Here is a 23,568-nt window from a genome sequence, read left to right as displayed (position 1 = left end):
ACTATAGCTTGCCGAATAAGCAGGTACCCGATCAAATTCATTCATCTCTAATGCTGATTTGTGATGGCCCAGTTACTGACCACCACTGTACAAGGCTTGATATCCGAAAGATGTCATAGCTACAGAGCATTACCGGGAGATCTGCACAATCAAATAAAATGATGATAGCCTGCTTGCTGATGCTTTAGTAGTGTGGAAAATAGTGCAGGGCAAATTTTTCTTTTAGAGATTAAAAAAAATTGAACCTTGAAATGTATGAATTTGTGTGAAACTATATATTTTATGAAATTTGACTCAAACATGATCCTCTGGGAATCGATCTGCTCATCTCCAGTTAGTACCAACTCCAAAAAATATTAATAGCCACAACACAGGCCAGAGAGAACACATTGGACATAACTTATTTTATTTTACCCGAATACTGAGCAAACACAAATCTGTTACATTCAAGTTATTGTGAAGCAGACAATTCCCACCACAAGGGTAATTACTGGAAACTGACTAAGCAAACTTTTATCCAAAAGTAAAATGTTTAAAATATCCTCCTCCAATCAGGAGAATAAAGAGCCACCGTCCATACTAAGTACTGGAATGAAGGGCAAAATTGCTGATTGTCAAGGATTAGAAGGGTCAGAACTCCATCAATCATATACTTTCCCCTGACATCTCACAAATATTTGCATTACATATTGGTTCCTCAAGTATGGAACAGGCTAAGTAGTGTGATCTACATCCAGCACCTGTCAATACCTACAGTAATTGGTGCTAGATTACATTGATACTCCAGCATTACAGCGTAAAGCAATCATAGGTTCTTATCCTCTTGGGGACTCAAAAATGGTTATATCAACCTCAAAATGGTACCAATGAGGACTAGCTCACACTGCAGAAGACAAGTCTTCACATAGCTCCATTGCTTAAAAAAGTTAGTATGAGACTTAAAATATAGTGTGATACAAACAAAATCATTTAGATACTTTTTAAAGCAGTAAAATACATAAGAAACTGTACTCATTTTTATCATTGTAATCAATTTGACCTGCAGAATCAAGTTGCCAGGTCAATAATGCCATAACATGCAATACAACAATGACAGAATTGCAGATTTTTTTCTCCTTTTTATTCTCACATTGATTATTTTACATTTTTTAGTACAATCAATTTTATAGTCGAAAATTGGTCCCAGTGGAGATGGGTTAACACCATTAGAAAATAGGCCATCATTGCATTACTTTTGGAACTTTATGTGAAAAGTGCACTTGTATGTAGAAAGCTATGAACGAGAGCTATAAAATGCTCTAATTGTGAAAAGTGGAAGTCTTTTGCTGGAGTTTTTTTCACATATGATCCATATAAGGAAAATTGATCAAGGAGACACACAAAATTTAAAGAAAGCCAAAAAATGATTCTCGGAAGTGTCTTAGCCCTCTTGGTTAATGGTGAACTTTATCTGCTTGGTAAGGTGATCTGTTAAATAGGAACCCACTAGCATGCAGTTTCTTAATCGATTTTATATACATCTTATTTTCCAAGTAAATTCAAAATGGGTAATGAACTTACATTTTGTACAGTTAAGTCACTAATGTTTGTCGATATTGCTCGAAGCCAGTCTGCACTGTCATGTGCGGAGTTAAACTGGAGAGTCCCAGAGCTGACTCCATCTTGGGCCAGAAGTTCAAAAGAATTTGGTCTATTGAAAAACAAAATCTGTCATTTATAAAGATGCACTTCAATAATCATATGTTAAAAGGCGTCTATACTACTCAGGAAACCCTTCTAAATTCCTATATTTCCACCCAGTGAAAAAATAATACTTACAGTACATTCACCTCTGGTACCTGCTCTGTTCCTTCTGTTTCAGCTCTATCTCTCCTGGGAATTATGTGACATTGTTATGTCAATCAATTCTTGAGACCAATCATTGCTGACTTAACTTTTCCCTCCTATAAACGTAATTGACACCTGGAAGATGTGAGAGGGCATCGGCCACTTTCACTTCCTCCAAATGTCTTGATTTGTCTGAAGGAAGAAAGAGTGAAGGCAACTCTGATTTGCTGCAGGGAGCACATGATATAGCAATGTTATGCGATCTCCAGAGAGCCAGTGTTGACACTGCTGGAACGGCGCAGGCATCGAAGTTGATTATGCGCGTTATTATTTTACTGCTGGAAAACATATTGATTGAGAAGGGGTTGTCCAAATAATGGACATTCTTTTAATTCCATTTTTATGCAAAACAACTTCGCATCACTTTTATTTTTTCAGTTTACAAAGCATAACCTTTATGGATAGTATTAATTTATCGTCATGGCATGCTTTATATTCTGTGGCAATATTTAATGGGGCACAGTATTATACTGTGCACAGTGAAAGTCACCTTGACATGTCTATTTTAGTAAATTCTCTAGTTCCTCATAAATTGTGATGGCCAGACCCTTTGATGTTTGGATCCATCGGGTTAGACCTAACATTAAAAAAAGTTTGGTTGGGTGCCAGAGCTGTACCCGAACACGGACTCCATTCAAACGAATGGGGGCCCGAACATCTGGTGTTTCCCATGATGTCATCTGTGTGACAGCACGAGAAACACCGTCTCTGGATAGTTTTCTCCAGACCCTTGCTTTCAATCATATTGCTATTTCCTTAGGCTATATATGGGCCAGTTCTATTACTTAGGCCACATTCACACCTTCAGTATTTGGTCAGTATTTTACCTCAGTATGTGTAAGCCAAAACCAGGAGTGGGTGATAAATGCAGAAGTGGTGACGTGTTTCTATTATACTTTTCCTCTGATTGTTCCACTCCTGGTTTTGGCTTAAAAATACTGAAGTAAAATACCGACCAAATAGTGAACATGTTAATGTGGCCTTATTACGAGACACTGACATTATGATTCATGACTGCTATTGTGTCTTGCATTCCTCCATGTGTTGAGGTCATATAGACTTGGCTTGCTCTATTTCCTTGTAGATTGGTCGGATTATGAAATTGGTCTGCATGGTTTATTATCCATATGTCCACATATCTTAAGTGACAGGTGAACTTGTATTAACATTGCTGTCAATTTGCGTCATACATATTCTGTACAGAGTATTCTGCTTTAATCATGCATTTATACATTTACATTGGGCTTTGGTGGGGCTATTAGCTCTTTTAAATATTTTTAGATGTTTGTCCATTTTGCCTCAATAAATATTTTGTATATTTTCATGGTAACTCAGGTGTGCACATCATCTTGTAGACCATTTCTCTCTCTTCTTTGTTTTTTATCATGGTAGTTTTACTACATTATATAGCACCCTTCTAGCATTTGACGTTGTTTAAAATTTGAGGTGAACTCTACATAAATTGTTTGTCCGCTTTGTCCACACTGGCATGTTTCCATGTTTAGATGGTTTTTTATTAGTGAGATGATAAGTGTTTAAAACTTTTGGACAATTTTAAAGATTTTAATTTATTCAATTTACATAAACAAAATCTATACTGTAGTACTGTATAATAAAATTGCCCCAAAAGACTAAATTCATTTGGCAGAAGAGTGAATTAATGTAGAGGTTCTGTTCTTTAATTTTAGTTCTGTGATAGTTGTGGATGAAGAAGGGAATTTTCTAACATTGAAAGTATACAGAAAGGAATTACATGTCTCATGGAAGCATTTAGAGGACAAACATGATTATTGTATTACAAACCTTAACTTTACTGTAGAAGCCTTGAACCTTGAAATTCGAGCCATTAGTAAAGGAATTGAAAGTTCATCCATCCATCTCTTTTCATATTTGGGTTCTTGAATTGTAGGCGAGGAAGGTGATGAAGGAGCCTACAAAGGAGAATAGGAGCAATGAACATAACATCAAATCAAATTCTTTAAAAGTTACAGGGCATTTTTTTATTATAGGCCTAACAGCTAATAGGAAAGTAGTTGCAAACAGAGGCAAACACCTTCATGTTTAAACCGACACCAGATCAGAGCGCTCACTGACTTTTCCTGCCATCGATTCTGCTGCTCCATGTCAACCCAACCAGTTCTTCTTCTTCCGGGCTGCTCTGTCAATGGAGAGTGATTGCCGCCATCATGCTGATTGACAGCCATCTCCCCGCAGTAATGCAGCAGGGAGCCTGCTATCAATCAGTATGATGCCGGCAGTTATGCCCCACCAACAAAGCTAAGTGGATGACAGCCCACTGAATAGCCGGCAGGAGCAGTCTTTGACCGTTCTGTGCCGGCAGAAAGTTATCAACTACATGCCTGTTAGTTCTTTAGCCCATAGTGAAAAAAAACTAATAGTCATGGATAACCCCCTTAACAAAACTAAAATAGCATATTTCTATATACTGGTAATCTTAGTGTTGATATAATTGTTGCTCATGGACCCAATAGTAGGCAAAGCCACTGCCTTTCTACAAGAAGCTGTCGGTGTTCCGATGTCTATGATAGTACAGAAAAGGGACGTAGACGAGGAGAATTTGGGGCTCACAGTTACTAAAATAAGTCTAAAATAAGCAAAAAATGGAGTTATTGGGTGTAACTGGACTGAAAATACTACATGTACAAAAAAACTGTATAAGGGTCATAAAGACTAAATGACTAGGATGATATTCGGCTTGAAAGTTTTAATGCAAAGGTCTAGCTATGCTAAAAGGAAAATAGTAAAATTAAGCATAAGTAATGGAAAATTAAGGCAATGGTTGGAGAACATGACAGATCGTGATATGCTAGAGCTTAGTTCAGTCACCTAAGTCTGTAGGCTAGACTCAGAGAATAATGCTGTGTGGTGAGAATGAAAGGTCACAAACATCATCTGGTTTCATAGCCAATATAAAATTGCCTGTGAGGACTATGTTCCAAATGTAATAATTAAATGGATTTAAACATAAAATAGTGCACGAAAATGTAGAGAAATCAAGTGCCTGACTATTATTCTTTAGAAATGCATACATAAATAAGACACATTACATCTTGTAACTATTCGTACATAATTACATGAAATACAAATATCAAGGGCATTTCTCTACTGTATGCAACATTTTATACAACATTAAAGTATTTTTTAAAGTATGGAGTTTTGCTAATTGCTTTTTTTCCATTGCATATACCTTTGAATAGCTACAATGTTTTTGTGTGCATTGATCAGAAGCGCATAAAGCTTTGAATTATTTCATATAAAGGTAAAATGGCATCCTGTAGGTTTATTGTAAATCTTAAAACCTCAACCAACATCTATTGTTAGATTGCAAAAGAGAAAGGAGGGAGATGCAGCTGCAGCTGCTCGCTGATATTGCATGCTGTGAGAGGGGAGGAAGAGCAGAAGTGAAGTGACTTGGATGTACCTAGAGCACGAAGTACATTTTTTCCATTTCACAGGAAATCCCCAGAGACAAGCAAAAGGCCAATAAAATCAAAGGCTACAAGAACACATCTATATCTATATGTGGTCCCAGCTCACTTCAGGTCATTGACAAGGTCCTCCCGTGTAGTTCTGGGCTGATTCGTGACTTTTCTCAGAACGATCCTTGCCCCACGAGGCGAGAACTTGCATGGAGCCCCAGACGTAAGTAGATTGACAGTCATCTTGTGCTTCATCCACTTTCTAATAACTGCATGAACAGTTGTTGCCTTCTCACCAAGCTGCTTGCTTATTGTACTGCAGCCCATCCCAGCCTTGTGCAGGTCTACAAGTTTGTCCCTGGTGTCCTTAGACAGCTCTTTGATCTTGGCCTTGGTGTGATCAATTGAGTTTGTGGACAGGTGTCTTTTATACAGGTTATGAGTTCAAACAGGTGCAAATAATACAGGTAATGAGTGCAGAGTAGGAGGGTTTTTTAATTAAAAACTAAGAGGTCTGTGAGAGCCAGAATTCTTGCTGGTTGGTAGGTGATCAAATATTTATTTCATGCAAAAAAATCAATAAAATGATATTTAATTGTGTATAAATCATATAATGTGATTTTCAGTTTTTTTTTAATTTATGTATATTAAAGGGAACCTGTCACCTGAATTTGGCGGGACCTGTTTTGGGTCATATGGGCGGGATTTTCGGGTGTTTGATTCACCCTTTCCTTACCCGCTGGCTGCATGCTGGCTGCAATATTGGATTGAAGTTCATTCTCTTTCCTCCGGAGTACACGCCTGTGCAAGGCAATATTGCCGGAGGACAGAGAATGAACTTCAATCCAATATTACGGCCAGCATGCAGCCAGCGGCTAAGGAAAGGGTGAATCAAACACCTGAAAACCCCGCCTATATGACCCAAAACAGGTCCTGCCAAATTCAGGTGACAGGTTCCCTTTAAGTCAGTGCTGTTGGGAGAATGTAACCCTCAAATATGAGATACTTGGAGCAGTTTGCAAAAGGAGAGTGGTCTAAAATTCCAGTTGAGATGTGTAGGAAGCTCATTGAGGCTCATAGGAAGCAATTAATTGCAGTTATTTATTCCAAAGGGTGTGCAACCAAATATTAAGTTAAGGGTGCCAACAGTTTTGTCTGGCCCATTTTGGGGGTTTGGTGTGAAGTTATGTCCAATTTGCCATTTTTCTTTGTTTTTTTGTGCTTTTCCAATACATACAAATTAAACAAACATGTGCATAACAAAACATGTGTAATTGCAATTTAAATACAGTACTTCATATTCTGGAATAATTTCAATGGTGCCAACACTTTTGGCCATGACTATATATATATATATATATATATATATATATATATATATATATATATATATATATATATATATATATATATATATATATATATATATTTAATATTACTATTTTTCAAATTAATTTTCACAACAATACAAAAAATAATATTCTTAGTGATACATTTATTACGTACTGTATTGGAAGTATTTCCATTCAAATGTAAACCACTGTCAAAAAGAGGAGATGAAGTACCACTGCTGTGATCACTGGGTGGGTCTGGGGAACCTAAAAAAAATTACAAAAATAGTTACATTTGATTTCTGGAAGCTGGTATTTTGTAAACTGTCGTAAATGCTGTTTCAAAGAATCCACTACTTAAATAGTAAGTGTCATTTTAAAAATGTAAAAAGTTTTGATAAACGACAGCAAAGAAAGAGTTCAGCCAAACTAATACTCTTGGATATTAAAGGGCTTCCTATGAGCAACTTTTTAAACTAACACTGGCTGAGAAAAGAAGTGTTACATACAGAAAGGTGATGTACATGCAGGTAACATGTAGGGTGCCAGTGTAAAGGGTTAAGCCCGGGCCAAGCGCAGTTAGTGATGGCTGTGTTATCTAGCCATCACCTGCTTGTAACTGCAGCGATTGGAGCTAAATGCTTAGAAGACACGAATAATAACGGCTTTGGCATTTAAGTGGTTAGACAGAGCAGAGGCCCCCTCTATCAACCCTTAATCCCACCTGCAGCACATTTACGGAGAATTGACTGGATAGTAGAGACCTGCAGACATATCTTCATTTGAAATTGGTGTTTTCACAATATACTACAAGAAAGTATTGAAGAATATTGAATCTTGCAGGTTGACTTGCAGAATAATGTTACTAGGTCAATACTAAAAAATAAATCAATTGAGCCAAATGTATTTTTCCTCCATTCCCTACCCAACAAAGAACTATTTTTCTAATTTTTCCACACATTTGGACCAAATTCATCAAGGCCGGAGGTTTTCACATTGGTCATGGTGAGGAAGCATGATGGAGTCATCCGCTCATGATTCATTAAGAGGGGCACGACTCTTAATTAATTAAGAGTGTCTGAAAAGTTGTGTGTGCCGCCATTTGCGCCTTGCCACAAATCTTACTCCGGCCAACGACTTGAGTTAGATTAGTGGGGAGGCAAATGCTGCTGCTCATCATGCAGTAGATGTGAGGATTGGGGGTTGTCACACTACACATTTTGTTGAAGCTGAGCAAAATGGCATGAGAACACCAAAAGTCACAAAATGTTGGTGCGGCATCGCGTTGTGCCCAAACTTGTGACTTTTCAAAGCTTTTATGTTGGAATTCTTGTATAAAGGGTTTGATGAATTGAGCCCATAATATAGTAAATTTAATGGTGACATTTAAAATTAAAATGTATCCTGCAAAAATAAGCTGCACAAACAAAAGGAAAAATAATAGAGGGAAAGAAGTGGAAGGGTGGAAATTTGTGTCTGTAAGGGGATACATTTATATTCACAGAGGTCACACTACTGGTAACGTCATTGATCTGTCATTTTAATACAGAGAACTATTACTGTACATAAGGAGGCAGAGTGAAAAATACAGCAAAACCCTTATAATAATATGCTATGAGCGTATATGCACATTTATGAAAAATTATATACCGTATTTGGTGAAGTTCTCATGGGAGCGGTGGATATCACTCTGAGTTAAGGTATGAAACCCTCTGATGTTTGGGTAAGTTTGTCAGAAAATCTATTCACCTCATTACCAGCTTTGTTCAGTAGTGTACAAATTGGAAACATGCTTCAAATTCTGAGTATATACTATAAAAATGTCATCAAATGCCATCTAATGGCAAAATCCGATTTATGTGTATCTGTACGAAAAATGACCCTGCTGTGACAGCAGGATCAGATCCAGGAAAAGGAAGATGAAGCAAGAAAACATATCAAAGTTTGTCATTTTAGTCTATTCAGCTTGTATATAACAGTGTGACAAATCTTTGCATCTCAATCACCCCCCATAAAAAAAATTCTGTACATTTTTTTTTGAAGTCTTCTTACCTAGCGGGAGCTTTAGAAATGAAGGTGCTTCCTTGAAATAGTAAACAGTAATGGTGACTTCATCTCCAGCATTCCGCAGTAAATGAACCTGGTGTGAATTCAACAAACATGAAAGAAAAGTGAAGCCCCACAGACTGGAAATATAATACATTCGATGGTCTGAAAAATCTCCAACTGAAGTTTGGTATGTACAGTCGCAGCATGTTAATGCATGACATAAAACATATAGTACAGAAAAATAAAGCTACCTATAGAGCAGGTATAAACATAGATTTATATACAAGAGCACAATGGGTATTGTAGTTGCTGTAGAAACTGGTAGAGTATATTTAACGGGAATCTGTCACCAAATTTTTGCGAACCCATCTGAAAGCAGCTTGATGTAGGGGCAAAGACCCTGATCAATTACTGGACTCCTTGCTGCAGCTTGGATGAAGTCACTAATTTATCTGCTGCAGATCTACTAGTTGTTGGAATGCTGAGCTCTGTATAACTACGCCCACACCACTGATTGGCAGATTTCTATGTACACTGTGCATAGACAGAAAGCTGCCAATCAGTGGCAGAGTGGGGTTATATGGAGCGCATGAACATTATAGCAGGTTTGTCAAACCTTTAGTGATAAATCAGTGATTTTATGAAAAATACATCAAGCAGTTCAGTAAATGATACACAGCTTTTTAACAAAAACCTGGTGACAGATTCCCTTTAAAGAGGATCTATACTGGATATTCTGATATATCTGTTTTTAGAAAATACATGTCTTCTTCATGAAATCACAACTCTTATTCCAGTAAGAAATGTATAAATAATTTTAATATTAAGGGGGCATTTAGACAATATAGAAGGGGTCCCCTGTAACCTTCAACATTATTTTATAGAATGCAGTCTTTGAGGCACAATGAAAGAGACTTGGGCAGCAGCACCTCTTCTATACCTCTTCTAAAATTCTAGCAGTCTGCACAAATTCTCTCTCTGTCGATAAGCATTTCATAAATGTTCACAATTCAATGTTATTAATTCCAAAATAATCCTAAATAATTCAAGAAATAAAGTAAATACAGACGGAGAAAGATATATAAGAGGGAAGCTGAAGCATAATCTCTGTCAATAAACTATAGAGATTATAAAATTGTCTTTTCACATCTCGGGGGTGTTGAGAAGCTCCAGAACTAGGGTTTATCTAATTCCAAACCTATAACACCTTTTATAGGTATTAGAGATTAGCGGATCTTGAAATTTGAATCAGCCGGCTTAGCCAAGTTTTCACAAAAAATGTTTTTCTCAATAATGGAAAGCTGGTAATTTCTTGGAAAATGCACATGGGGGAGAGGAAAGAAAGAGAACTATGCTGACTATAAAAGGTTACACACTAGAAAAGAGAAAGAGAAGACCCTGCTGACCATAAGAGCTTATACTCCACGATAAAAAACCACAATCTGATTATAATAGCTCACACTACAGAAGAGACAGAGGGCCCAGCTGATCATGATTACTTACACTCTACAGGAGACAGAGAGAGAGGACCCAGCTGACCATAAAAGCTTATACTCCACAATAAAGAGAGGACCATACTGATTATAATAGCTTACACTCTACATGAGAGAGAGAGGACCCAGCTGATCATGATTACTTATACTCTACAGGAGACAGTGAGAGAGGACCCAGCTGATCATGATTACTTACACTCTACAGGAGACAGAGAGAGAGGACCCAGCTGACCATAAAAGCTTATACTCCACAATAAAGAGAGGACCATACTGATTATAATAGCTTACACTCTACATGAGAGAGAGAGGACCCAGCTGATCTTGATTACTTATACTCTACAGGAGACAGTGAGAGAGGACCCAGCTGATCATGATTACTTACACTCTACAGGAGACAGAGAGAGAGGACCCAGCTGACCATAAAAGCTTATACTCCACAATAAAGAGAGGACCATACTGATTATAATAGCTTACACTCTACATGAGAGAGAGAGAGGACCCAGCTGATCATGATTACTTATACTCTACAGGAGACAGAGAGAGAGGACCCAGCTGACCATGATTGCTTACACTGTACAGAAGACAGAGAGAGAGAGGACCAAGCTGACCATGATTGCTTACACTGTACAGGAGACAGAGATAGAGAGGACCCAGCTGACCATGATTGCTTACACTCTACAGGAGACAGAGAGAGGACCCAGCTGACCATAAGAGCTTATACTCCACGATAAAGAGAGGACCATGCTGATTATAATAGCTTACACTCTACAGGAGAGAGAGAAGACCCAACTAATCATGATTACTTACACTCTACAAGAGACAGAGAGAGAGAAGACCCAGCTTACCATGATTGCTTACACTCTACAGGAGAGAGAGAGGACCCATCTTACCATAAGAGCTTACACTCTACAGAACAGAGAAAGAAAGAGGATACCCAGCTAATGATAACAGTTAACACTTTATAGGAGAGAGAGTACCTTGTTGACGGTAAGAGTTTGCACTCTACAGAAGAGAGAGAAGGGGACCACACTGATCATAAGAACGTACACTCTACAGAAGGAGTGTCACACTTGATGAAGGCTGTTTTTGCCACAACATGATGGAATTTTTGTTAATTAAATATCACCTTTCTTGGAGGAAAATTCCTTCACTACTCCTATTTTAATTTCAACTCCTGTGGTGGGAGTGTCATATCCCTGTATCATTTTTTTCCAAGTCATATCATTGGGGGTCTTCTGAAGCAATTTCCCTTTGCTCATGAGGTTGGCTCCACTTATTCCCCTAACCAGATGTAGCGTTTTGCCTTAGTTAGCACAACCAGGGCATTAATTAACACAACCCAACCAGGTGAGCATGCTTTACCATTCCTCATGTAATCCATTTACTTCTCATTTACTATGCTTAGATAGCGCCACTTTTTTTTTCCTTTCCTAGGAGATTTCCATATATCACTCATATATTGGCGAGAGAGAGGGGATCTCGCTGATCATAACAGCTTTATCTCCTTTAAAGAAAAAGGACCATCCTAGTCATAAGAGCTTAGACTCTACAAGAGAGAGAGGACCCCACTGACCATAACAGCTTATTCTCCAGGAAAGCGAAAGAGGACCTTGCTGACTGCAGGAGCTTATGCTCTATAGCACTGAGAGAAGACCCTGCTGATCATAAGAGCTTCTACTCTACAGAAAGAGGGACTTATCCAGTGACTCTGGAGATGGAAAAACTCTGCCTTACAAACTGTTTTGGGAACTGCTGATCTGTGATGGCCTCCATGGTACAAGGTATAAGGTATAATAATCGGCTATATGTCATAACTACAGAGCATTATGAGAAAGCCACAATGTAACACACTAAGATCTTAACCCACTCTCTGATGCCTATCGATGTTGGAAATGGCTCTGATATTTTTTTTGTGAACTGCAAATCAAATCTCAAAGTGTTTGAATTTCAAAATTTCAGGACACTCGACTAGAACTTGATCCTCTGTGGATTGATCCGCTCATCTCTAATAGGTATACCAACTATGTCAACATAGTCACATGTGCAAAGTAGACGTTCAGGCAAGGGTGGGATTAGTTGAACTTAAAACAGGGCGTGGTTTACACTCCCATCCCTTTCTGTTAACTTTTCTAGTGATCTACGGTAGTAAAAGAGTTAACTGTAAATTCCTTGGTTGTCTAAAATAGTTAACAGGTTTATTGAAGAAATCAAAGATAAACTGTGTTTCTTCTGGGTATCCACACAGTTGCCCAGTTTGTCAAGATAGATGTTAGATAAAAGTCGGCCAACGCTGCCAATTTCAGCATGACCAGCAGACCATCTGATATGTATGGGGCCTTTCACCTCTTTCCTGACTGGTGGTGAGCAGGATAAGGCAATTGGAATTTCTACATCTGATCCTTTTGCTTTCATGGGAGAGATAGCTGTCTGTGAAACAAAAGCTCAGCCATGAACTATTTCTAGTGTGTGGACAGCTTTAAGGTTTGCCTGCACAAAAGCAGTTTATAAGGACAAGTTTAGTTTATTTCCACCCATAAAATAAAGCCTACTATAAATTACAGCATGGTTAATAAGTCAGCAGCTTTCACTGCCACAAGGCTTCTGTCACACAGTTAATCAGTGAATTTCAACTATATTTTTCATGAATGGTCGCATCACTTAAGTACTATATGTTTCCATGCTAATTACTATGTTAATAAGACCTTCAAACTGCATTTAATTATCAAGATCTGAACATGTACCATTAGCTAATCAGGGGAAATCATATCTTAGTGTATCAGAATACATAGAGGAACCAAGATATTATCACTGTTTTTAATTAAAATGTTAAAACAGGAAGCACTTTGGTGTTCTATACGAAGATTAAATTGCAGGCCAATAACAGTAAAAACAATATGACGACAAATATTAAGTTATTAAATATCTTGGAATAAAATAAAAAAGGGTTCTTGTTAATGATTTACAAAAAACAAATTGTAATTTAAATTGAGTTTTATTGTGGGGAAAAATACCTAAAAAATAAATAAAAAATGTCGGATAAATATACAGCCCGATATTTGTGAACAATGGTCAAAAGCTTAAATGGATTTTTCACTTTCAGGTGGCTCCATTCTATTGGCCAGAGCCAAGAAGAAACAATAAAATCAGATGGTACTCATCCTCCTACTCCAGCTCTCTGAGGATAACCCAGCCTTTATGTTTTAGTTGTAACTCTGATGTCACAAATATAGAGTACATCATGGCTGCTGCCGATCATTAAGCGATGATGCATGTCTCATCTACACAATCAGACATGTTGACCTCAGTGATTGGTTGCAGTGATGGTGTGTCCTGTAGTCATGACATCACTGTTTCAGCAAAGAACAGAGACCAGATCAGCATCGGACAGCCTGCTCCACAACTGGTGAGGGTGAATACCATTTGATTTTACTATTTTAACATAGCACTGGTCAACAGAGGGGTGAAATCTGAATATGGAAAACCCATTAAAAGGGTTATTTCCAATATAGTGAATTATCCCTCAGGTTCAAGCTCCACTCCCTTCAATATCCTCATGAATGACAAAAATAATAGTGGCTGTGTTCACTTTCTGCAGCACTTTCATTAAAAAAAATGCAGAGGACAATCATGCGCACTTCTGCTCCAATCAAGACTGTGCTGCGCAGAACACAGTTCCCAGGTTCTGAAGCCCAGTTCTTGGGACTATTGAGCATGCCTGGGTTTGAACGTCAATCAATCACTAAGTTATCACTTATGCTATGGATGGGGATAATGTACTATTTTGAAATTTAAAGTAAAGAAACTGTATAAACACTCTTAGTGAAAAAATGTTTAAGCAGATGTTGTGTAGAGATGGACGAACCCGAACAGTAACTTTCAGGGTCTGTACCGGACACCAAGTGTCTGTGTACAGACTCCAAACAAGCTCTCCCAAAATTCCGTGTTATTGTTCAGGTTCGGCAGGTCAAACAAAGCTTGTTGAAAGCCGGAAGTGTTTTGCTCAATGAAAGGACTTTTTATTGTGTGAGTCTTTTTTACTTTTCACTATGGGTTTAGTAATGGTGGTTTCTAATTGACACCTCTCCATTACTAACCCCTGGGCTTGATATCAGCAGACATAAAAAGCTGATATCAACCCCAAAATCATTTCCCCACTTGAAGAGCAGAGGTTTAGCGCCAGAATTGGCATATCATGCGACATTTTTTGGGCAGCTGAGGGCTGATGTTATTAGTTTAGGAAGGGGCCAATATCCATAGCCACTTCCCTGCCTATTAATATCAGTAGGTAGCTGTCTGTGTAGCCTTTGCCGGTTATTAAATATACGTGGTCCCGACGTCATTTTTTTAATAACCAATAAAGGCTACGCAGACAGCTGCGAGCTGATAATAATAGCCTGGGAAACTTTATGGTTATTTGCCACTACTCAGTATAATACCAGTCCCCAGCTGTCTGCTTTACCACAGTCGTTAATAAAAATAAGGGGGACCCTATGCCATTTTTTTTTTAAATTTATTTAATGGGTAAATACAAGTACAGTAAGCTGCACAGTCGCTGCACTAATCATCTCACTGACATATTTCTCTCTACGCACAGGTGCCAGCTTGTGAATACTCTCTCATCAGTGCAGTCTGCTCTTGTTGCTATTAGCAAGACCAGGAGTATGCTGATGAGAGTAGTAGTCAACAGATGACACTTTACCGGTGGTAACCTTTCTACCGCTGGTCAGTAAGTTTACCGCTGATCAAAAACGATGCTTCCCACTCCATCACACAGATGAGAGCATGGGAACCGCTGGATGATCGGCCGCCCATTTATATGGTACCCGAACTGAACTTTTTTATAATGTTCGGCCAAACTCAACGGACCCAAACATCCATATTTCTGCTCATCGTTACTCGTGTGCTTTTCCTTGGCTACAGACTACAAAATCTGCTGGTCTTATGTAGTCAGATGCTGTCAGAAGTACTGTATTACTTAGCCTATTAAACTATTACAGCCTGATAATGTGGCCACAGAACAGAATCATAAAGAGTCAATCAAAAATAGCAGGCAAAGAGAATTGCAATTTACATGCTGATATTGGGTTTTTTGATATATAAGTAGATAGATAGAAACATAGAAAGATAGAAAGAAGAAAAATAGGATAGATTCAGTACTAGTCAGGGGAAATTGTAATTGAAAGACTTTTAAGGCCCAATTCATCTTGATTCATGGTTTTGGGGGCGCCTTGTCAAAAATCCTACTCTAGTTCCTGCTCCACACCCTGCCCTGCCTTGACCCATTTCAGCCCACTTTGTTGGAGTTTGTAAAAAATGTCATAAGAATGTCTAAAGTTGACAAAATTTAATTCACCCTGAAGTTGAGCCAAAATGATGCGACTTTTCAAAGCTTTTTACATCAAAATACTGGTGTTAAAGTTTTAATGAATTGAGCCCTATGTGTCAACCACAAACCAGCATTATTCCATATAAAAAATGAGACAGCATTGTATTTTTGGAGTGTTGTCTCCTCACCCAGTACTCTAATAATATAATTCCTTATTTCAGCTCCAATCTTTTCTTCCATCGGGTGCCGATTGGGCGTTAAGGGAAGTCTAGACATTGCATGGTGATGAACATCATGCAAACAATTGTAGCCCAACTCGCATTGGTTGAGACTTTCAATCATTCTCAGCACGGAAATGCCACTCCTACCCCTTGTGGGCACTCACAATGATTCAAGCATTATGCAGCTTTCCACACATTTCAGCCATGATAAAAGGGGTTGTCCACTAATAGGACAACCCCTTCTTACTCTGACTGTTTGCCTCCATTAAAATAAAAACACCTATACTCACCTCCTGTACCAGTGCCATTCCAGCGGAGTTGGCATTCGCTCTCCTGAGGTTCACGTTAGGTTGTTATGTAACGTGAGCCCTGTACTCAATCAGCCCTAGTGTCACTGTCACCAACTTTGGATGTAAAAGTAATCAGGGGGAAGTGACTGGATAGTCACAGCTCTCACTTTTTTGTTAATTCGAAGGAATATTATTATTATTTATTTATATAGCACCATTAATTCAATTTTGCTGTACATGAGAAAGGGGTTACGCACAGAGTTATAGATATCATTTACAGTAAACAAATTTACAATGACAGACTGGTACAGAGGGGAGAGTACCCTGTTGTTGCGGACTAACAATCTATGGGATAATGGGGAGGAGACAGAAGATCGGGAGTGCAGCAGCTCTGGTGGTGGTGAGGCGGCAGCGGCAGCTCTGGTGGTGGTGAGGCAGCAGCTCGGGTGGTGGTGAGGCGGCAGCTCGGATGGTGGTGAGGTGGCAGAATGGTTATTGCAGGTTGAAGACTTTCCTGAAGAGATGGGTTTTCAGGTTCCATCTGAAGGATTCGAGGGTGGTGGATAATCGGACGTGTGGAGGCGTGGAGTTCCAGAGGATGGGGGAGATTCAGGAGAAATCTTGGAGGTGATTGTGTGAGGAATAGCGATGCCGGTGTTGATTGGTGCACTGTTCATGTGAGCCCCATAAAAGCGAATGTCGACACTCTAGAACAGCACTGAGATGGTAGGTAAGTATAAGTGTTTTTTAATTTTTTTTTAATGGGGAAAACATTCAGTGTGAGAAGGAGTTGTCCTGGTAGTTGACAACCCCTTTTAAGGCCTTTTTTTTCTGAAACACATAGCAAACTTCACCATGCTTGGACTTGTAATTGTGAGGGCTAATTTTTAAGATATGGAATAAAAAAATATTTTAAATATTTTAATGAAAAATCAGCTGGAAAATCTTCTATTTTTTGTGAAGAACATCATGATATTGTGTGAGGTCTAGTCAGCACTGAAGGAGCCAAAGAGTGGAGATGACTGAAGATGAAAGAGGAGACCGGAGCTGAAGGGAGGATGAGAGCCGGCAGCAATCTGGTCAGTGAGGACACGTGAGGGCTGAGAGGAGCATAATAATTTTTACTTTATTTGTAGCCCCTCTGTCTGTTATGCACTGTGAAGACATTGAGTATAATTAACAGAGTTTAATCAGCAATGGGAAGGAGTGAATATTTTAGACAAGTTAAGATCCTCCAACAAAATTTTTTTTAAATGAGTCTCCTGGATTTTCAGATACAGTTGGTAAGTATGAGATCAATAGCACAATATCAGTAAAAGGGTATTTCTGTAGTATAAAATTGATGTCCTATCATTAGAATAGGGCATTAATTTCATATTTGTAAGGGTTCAAACTTTCGGCACCACCACAGATCAACTATTTAAAAGGGATATGGTGCTCTTGTGAACATTGTGTCCACTTTGGGGCTTGCTAGGAACTGTAGCAGTAGTTTTACTGGTGAATTAGACTTGACTTGCTCCTCTGGTGTAAGTTTAGATATACTTGGTACAAACTACAAAGGTTTATGGCATGGTAGAAATTAGATCATAAAATGGTCAAACCCATTACCAATGACATTAACTTATATATTATACATACATTTATAGAATCTCTATTCCCTGAGACATTCGCAGCTGAGAAATGTTCCTCTGGATGCACAGGTAAATATATTGATCTTTCATGATTTTACAAAAAAAGTGTGATTTTAATTCATTATTTACCTCAAAGTCAACTAAAAATATAATATTTTAGTTTGAAAAGTGGAAAAAGAGAAATTGCCAAGGTTTTGCCTTTATTCTCTATTTGATATTTGACATTCTTACTAAAGGAAACAAAAGCATTGACCTCAGATTATAATAAAGTCATGATTAAAACATCAGGGCCAATTGTGTGAGATAGTTCAAATGGCTTTCTGCACCTTCAGAGCAAGGGTTAGCACTGACGGAGATCCTTCAGTGGCCAGATACATTTCAAAGCCATGCACAGAATTCTATCATTCTTTATGACATTTCCTTTCCATTTATATTCAATAGCATTTTATTATGCAAGATAAATGGAGCATAATGGTTGAATAAAGTACGTTTCTCAATTGGAGGTCCAAATGTGAAATAAAATTGCCACATCAACTTGGCGCGTCTAGTACTAGATGATCCCCCTAGTGCTGCAGATCTGGAGTTCAAAATTAGGGTACATATCTTTCTACTTGTAATGTGTATTAGACACTAGACTCTATCTTCCCCTTTTCCATTAGTCCCATAATCATAACCATAATCAGTAAAAAAATTACACATTGAACTCTTCCAACCATGGTTTATTTTAATTATTTTTCTTTTACTTTTTCTTTCCATTTTCCAAGTGTCATAACTTCCTGGCAGAGGAGCAATGATGGGAATGATGAATTAACTGGCACAACAAAGTTGAGGGTGGTTTGAATGGGTGAAAATATTAGATTAGTGGTAATAGAGCTGGATGTTAGAGCAGTCTAGAAATGAGATGATGATGGCATGCAATAATATCTATATTGAATTTAAGATGAGGAAATGGTAGATTTGTGAAATGTTTTGGTGTTGGAGATGGCATGAGGTTTTGAAGTCTTGAAGGTACATTTAAAAGACAGGTCAGAAATAAAGGTTAATCAGACATTAAACCTGGGAGTTGGGACAGTGGTAAGCCATTAACTGTGATTGACAAATCTAGGTCGCATGATCAAGTGGGATGGTGGAAATATAATGAATTTGATTTCCTAGAGGATAAGCATTCGAAAGTTTAAGGTGAAGAAGCTATTTCTAGATAGACGAGATGTAAAATTCTGAGCCAAAGAGGTACAACTCTGTGCAAAAAGGCATCACATTTTATTAGGTGTCCCAGACAAAAGGTATAGATGAAGAGAAGTAGGGTTTTAAAGTGGTTGCCCACTTTCTCTTGTCAATGCAGCTTTCTAGCGCATTGTCCAGCATTTGGCCAGAACATGTGAACAGACAAGTCCAACAGCTTCTCCAATTCTGGAAACGCTCATTTGGGAAAGCTGTTTTTTTTTAAAAGACTTGGCTGAGGATTGATCTGGTGACATGCTCCTCCATCAGCAGAAATTTTATCGACAGAAGTGCTGTGCAGTTTGTGAGAAAATCTGCATTAACAAGAGAAAGAGGCCGACCCCTTTATGGAAAGAACTCTGAGGGTCACAAACAGGGAGAAGGTGACATAAGGAGGCATTGTATGGTTGAATCTAGATGCTCTGTTAATGAGATATGAGAAGATCCAGCAGAGGGCAAGTTTGCTATACCAAGTATTGAAGGAGTTTGTTACAGGAGGGAGTAGACGACTGTTATAAACTTAGTGCTAAGTGCAGTGGAGATCAGTATCATGGGTCAGAAAAGAGGCCGAGAGACAACAGGTTAAGAGTTCAAGAATATTTATGATGGTATGCAGGTAAACAGCTATGACACAGCAGGTTAGTAGCAGACAGAGCTGGATAAGCAGTAAGCACGTGTACAGACCGTGGGAGTCCAAGTATGTCAGGTCCAGAGACCTGGAGACCAGGCCAGGCCTCCTAGCAGGGAACAGTCCAGCAGCAGAGACAAGTGCAGAGCAGATCAAGGGAAACAAGTCTTACGATGAAGAGATGTAGATCCGGAGACAGACAGGGTATCCCAAGGTAACGAAGAAACCAGCAAGATAGCAGTTCTTCCAGCTTGATCACAAGTCCAGGAACAAGATACTCAAGCAATGAGTAATATACAGAGCTCCCTTATATACACCACAGACAGGAACAGGGAAAGTCTGACAGGAAGCAAGATGGCCCCCGTGAGGCCAGTGACTCCATCTTAGGTAAGGGCAAAAGTAACCGAACTGAGGGCAACAGCAGACAGAAACAGATGTACAGTCCAAATCCTTACAACGACAATGTTGAAAACAGAAGATATATCTAAAAGAAATACAGATTAATGGCAATTGGCTTTAGCAGATCAGAGACCAGAGACTTGGTTTAGGAAGTTTGGAGGCAGAAGAAGCCAGAATGAAAGTAGGTACATATGTGCATTTGATGAGAGATTATAGGATTAGTTCATCATGAACATGCCATTCAAGGAGTTTAGAGAAAGATGCTAGTAACGAGATAGGGTCTTAGCTGGAAAAGGAGGACGAGTTGAAGGATGAATTTTTGGGACTGGGTATGAATATTGCCTAAAAGGGTTTTCCGCTACTTTTAAACCGTGTACACAAATCTTAGGCAAGTAGAAATTTTGATGAATTATTAAAATTATTGAACAATTCCAGTGCTCCCAGTAAATCCAAAAGGTTAATAAGCCTGAAATATTAGCGAAAGTAAAAGTGCAGTTTTTTTTTTCTCAGGAGAATAACTATGTGGGCAGAATTATTATGAATTGTTTATTTTCACTGGTAAAGTGAGAATAATAATAATAATAATAATAATAATAATAATAATAATAATAATGCTTCTTAATCTGTTGACAATCAACTCTTTGGGCAGCACCATCCACAGCCTCCCAGACACTGTTCAGAGAAGTGACTTTTCATTCATGGTAAATCTCCCATTTAAGAAGGGCTCACACGCAATCCATTTGGTCTGTTAAGAGTCATTTTCTTCTCACCAGTCCATACATTTTTTGAAAAATCCAGGTCCGAAGACCCCTACCAATGGCGCAAAATCCCCTGAGAAGTAATGTATTTTCCTGTCTGCTGAGCATCGGTGGGGTTCTCAATGTCTGGACATACTCCAATCTGCTTGCACTGAAAACATCAAAATTAGTTAAAAAAAATCTTACCAAAGGTTTAGGCTTTCTTTAAGCACTTGGCTCAGTAATAAAAGTATGACTATACAGCCATATTGTCCCTTTTTATCCTATCTGTCATTATCAGCACAGATAAGCTATAGTTCTGTCCCCATTAGGAACATTACAATGTGGTCTGAACTATGATTAATGATCCTTAAAATTGTGAACTTCTCTGCTGATCCATGGAAATGATATATTTCGATAAATGAAACAAGGATGTTTGACTTATTTCAAATTATCAGTACCACTGCAGTTGTGCTAAACTGTAGAAGAACGGACTACGCTAAGAGTTTTATAGACTGACGGATGTCAACCAGGAGGCAGGATTCAATTTAAGTTTCTATTAAAGGCTAAGAGATGTATATATTAACAGATGTATATATTATAGATCATCACTGCCGAGTGAATTGAAAGGTTTAATGCACTCTGATCTAAATGAGAACTTCAGTGGCTAAAATGTAACCTTCCAGCTTCTAACAAAAAATGGCAAGAATCCTGGCTTGATGTGAAATGATTACAGGGTGCTAAATAGATATGAGCTAATACATTTGAGTACAATTAAATTCTACTTGAATTTTACAAAAATCTGCATTCACAAAAACAGCTGATTTTTTGTAACTCACTTCCAAAACTGGCCGCCATTTTTTGGCAGCCTGCCTAAAATAATAGTATGGATGTAAGCCGGACACTTTGCTCTACACTTTTCTTTGGTATTTTACACTCTGTTCTACAGCTGGCATAGCAGTCGGCAGATGACTTCAGCATGCCCGCCACTTGTCACTGCCATGTGTAATCTGTGATGAGCGAGTCAAAGTCAGCTGTCAGCTTCAGATTGGCTGGCGTGTAAGGTAGTGCAGGGAGCTCGTGGAACTCTGTGCTGCTATGTACAGCTCTGGCAAAAATTAAGGGACCACCACATCAAAACCCTGTTATGGGCAGCCCAATCTCCAGACCTGAACCCCATTGAAAACCTCTGGAATGTAATCAAGAGGATGACGGATAGTCACAAGCCATCAAACAAAGAAGAACTGCTTACATTTTTGCACCAGGAGCAGTGTGAAAGACTGGTGGAAAGCATGCCAAGACACATGTAAGCTGTGATTACAAATCATGGTTATTCCACAAAATATTGATTCCTGAACTTTTCCTGAGTTAAAACATTAGTATTGTTGTTTCTAAAAGATTATGAACTTGTTTTCTTTGCATTATTTGAGGTCTGAAAGCACTGGGTTTTTTACTTTGACCATTTTTCTTTGTCAGAAAAAAATACTACATTTTTTACTTGGAAATTCGGAGACATGTTGTCAGAAGTTTATAGGGTAAAGGAACAATTTTCTTTTTACTCAAAAATATACCTATAAAGAGAAAAATCAGACTAAGTAAATATTTTGCAGTTGTGTCTTAATTTTTGCCAGAGCTGGATTTCAGCTGAATGTGTGTCCTCAGAAAAATATCCAGCTGAAATAGGCACTGGTGTCAGAAGGTTCCATTTCTGCACAGACCCAGGAGCATTCTTTGTGACCACGATCGTTATGCCCCTGCATACAGCCAATGTCATTAAGAACTATCTTCATGGTAAAGAAAAACAAGGAGTCCTGGATGAAGTGGTCTCTATGGAGTCCTGATTAGGGTTGAGCGACCTTTACTTTTATAGGATCGGGTCGGGTTTCACGAAACCCGACTTTTTCAAAAGTCGGGTCGAGTGAAATCGGCCGATCCTATAAAAAAGTCGGGGTCGGGGTCGGCCGAAACTCGAAACCCAATGCAGTGCATTGGGTTTCCAATGGTTCCCAGGGTCTGAAGGAGCGGAAACTCTCCTTCAGGCCCTGGGATCCATATTTAAGTGTAAAATAAAGAATGAAAATAAAAAATATCGCTATACTTACCCTCTGACGGGCCCTGGTACTAACCGGGAACCTTCCTTCCTTAAAATCAGCCTTCCAGGACCTTGCGGTGACGTCGCGGTGACGTCGCGGCTTGTGATTGGTCACGTGGCCGCCCATGTGACCGCTCGCGCGACCAATCACAAGCCGCGACGTCACCGTGACGTCACCGAAGGTCCTGAAAGGGCTGATTCTTAGGAAGGAAGGCTGCCGGAAAGAAGCAGGGCATGTCTGAGGGTGAGTATATACCTAATAGGAATATACTCACCCTCGGCTTCGTTCCGGCAGCCTTCCTTCCTAAGAATCAGCACTTCCAGGACCTTCGGTGACGTCACGGTGACGTCGCGGCTTGTGATTGGTCGCGTGAGCGGTCACATGGGCGGCCGCGCGACCAATCACAAGCCGCGACGTCACCGCGACGTCACCGCAAGGTCCTGGAAGGCTGATTCTAAGGAAGGAAGGTTCCCGGTTAGTACCAAGGCCCGTCAGAGGGTAAGTATAGCGATATTTTTTATTTTAATTCTTTATTTTACACTTAAATCTGAATTCCGATACCAATTCCCGATATCTTAAACATATCGGGAATCGGTATCGGAATTCCGATTCCAGATTCAGAAGATCGCCGACTTCATGGCCGACCGCACACAGGGGTCGGGTTTCATGAAACCCGACTTTGCCAAAAGTCGGCGACTTCTGAAAATTGCCGACCCGTTTCGCTCAACCCTAGTCCTGATCTCTATATAAGAGACAGAAGGATTTCCGCAAGCGACATCCATAGAAGATCTTAAGGACCTCTTGAAGAGGGAGGCGCATAAT

At 39.0% G+C, this 23,568-nt stretch overlaps 1 protein-coding gene across 2 annotated transcripts in view; it reads right to left on the bottom strand.

The window, feature by feature from the left end:
* SNTG2 (syntrophin gamma 2) overlaps positions 1-23,568 on the bottom strand; it is a 778,898-nt gene that overhangs the window by 293,404 nt on the left and 461,926 nt on the right. For both annotated transcript variants that reach the window (XR_013221976.1, XM_077291344.1), the window contains exons 7-10: positions 8,711-8,798; positions 6,834-6,925; positions 3,691-3,818; positions 1,561-1,690 (exon numbers count right to left, since the gene is read on the bottom strand). Coding sequence is in view for 1 of the 2 variants with exons in the window: in XM_077291344.1 (XP_077147459.1) it covers positions 1,561-1,690; positions 3,691-3,818; positions 6,834-6,925; positions 8,711-8,798 (438 nt within the window). In the remaining variant the exon portion in view is untranslated. The remainder of the gene's footprint in view (positions 1-1,560; positions 1,691-3,690; positions 3,819-6,833; positions 6,926-8,710; positions 8,799-23,568) is intronic.

The sequence above is a fragment of the Ranitomeya variabilis genome, chromosome 2, assembly GCF_051348905.1.
Source record: "Ranitomeya variabilis isolate aRanVar5 chromosome 2, aRanVar5.hap1, whole genome shotgun sequence".
NCBI classification, from domain to species: domain Eukaryota; kingdom Metazoa; phylum Chordata; class Amphibia; order Anura; family Dendrobatidae; genus Ranitomeya; species Ranitomeya variabilis.
The sequence above is the reverse complement of the archived record's forward strand: the minus strand, read 5'-3'. Positions and strand labels throughout refer to the sequence as shown.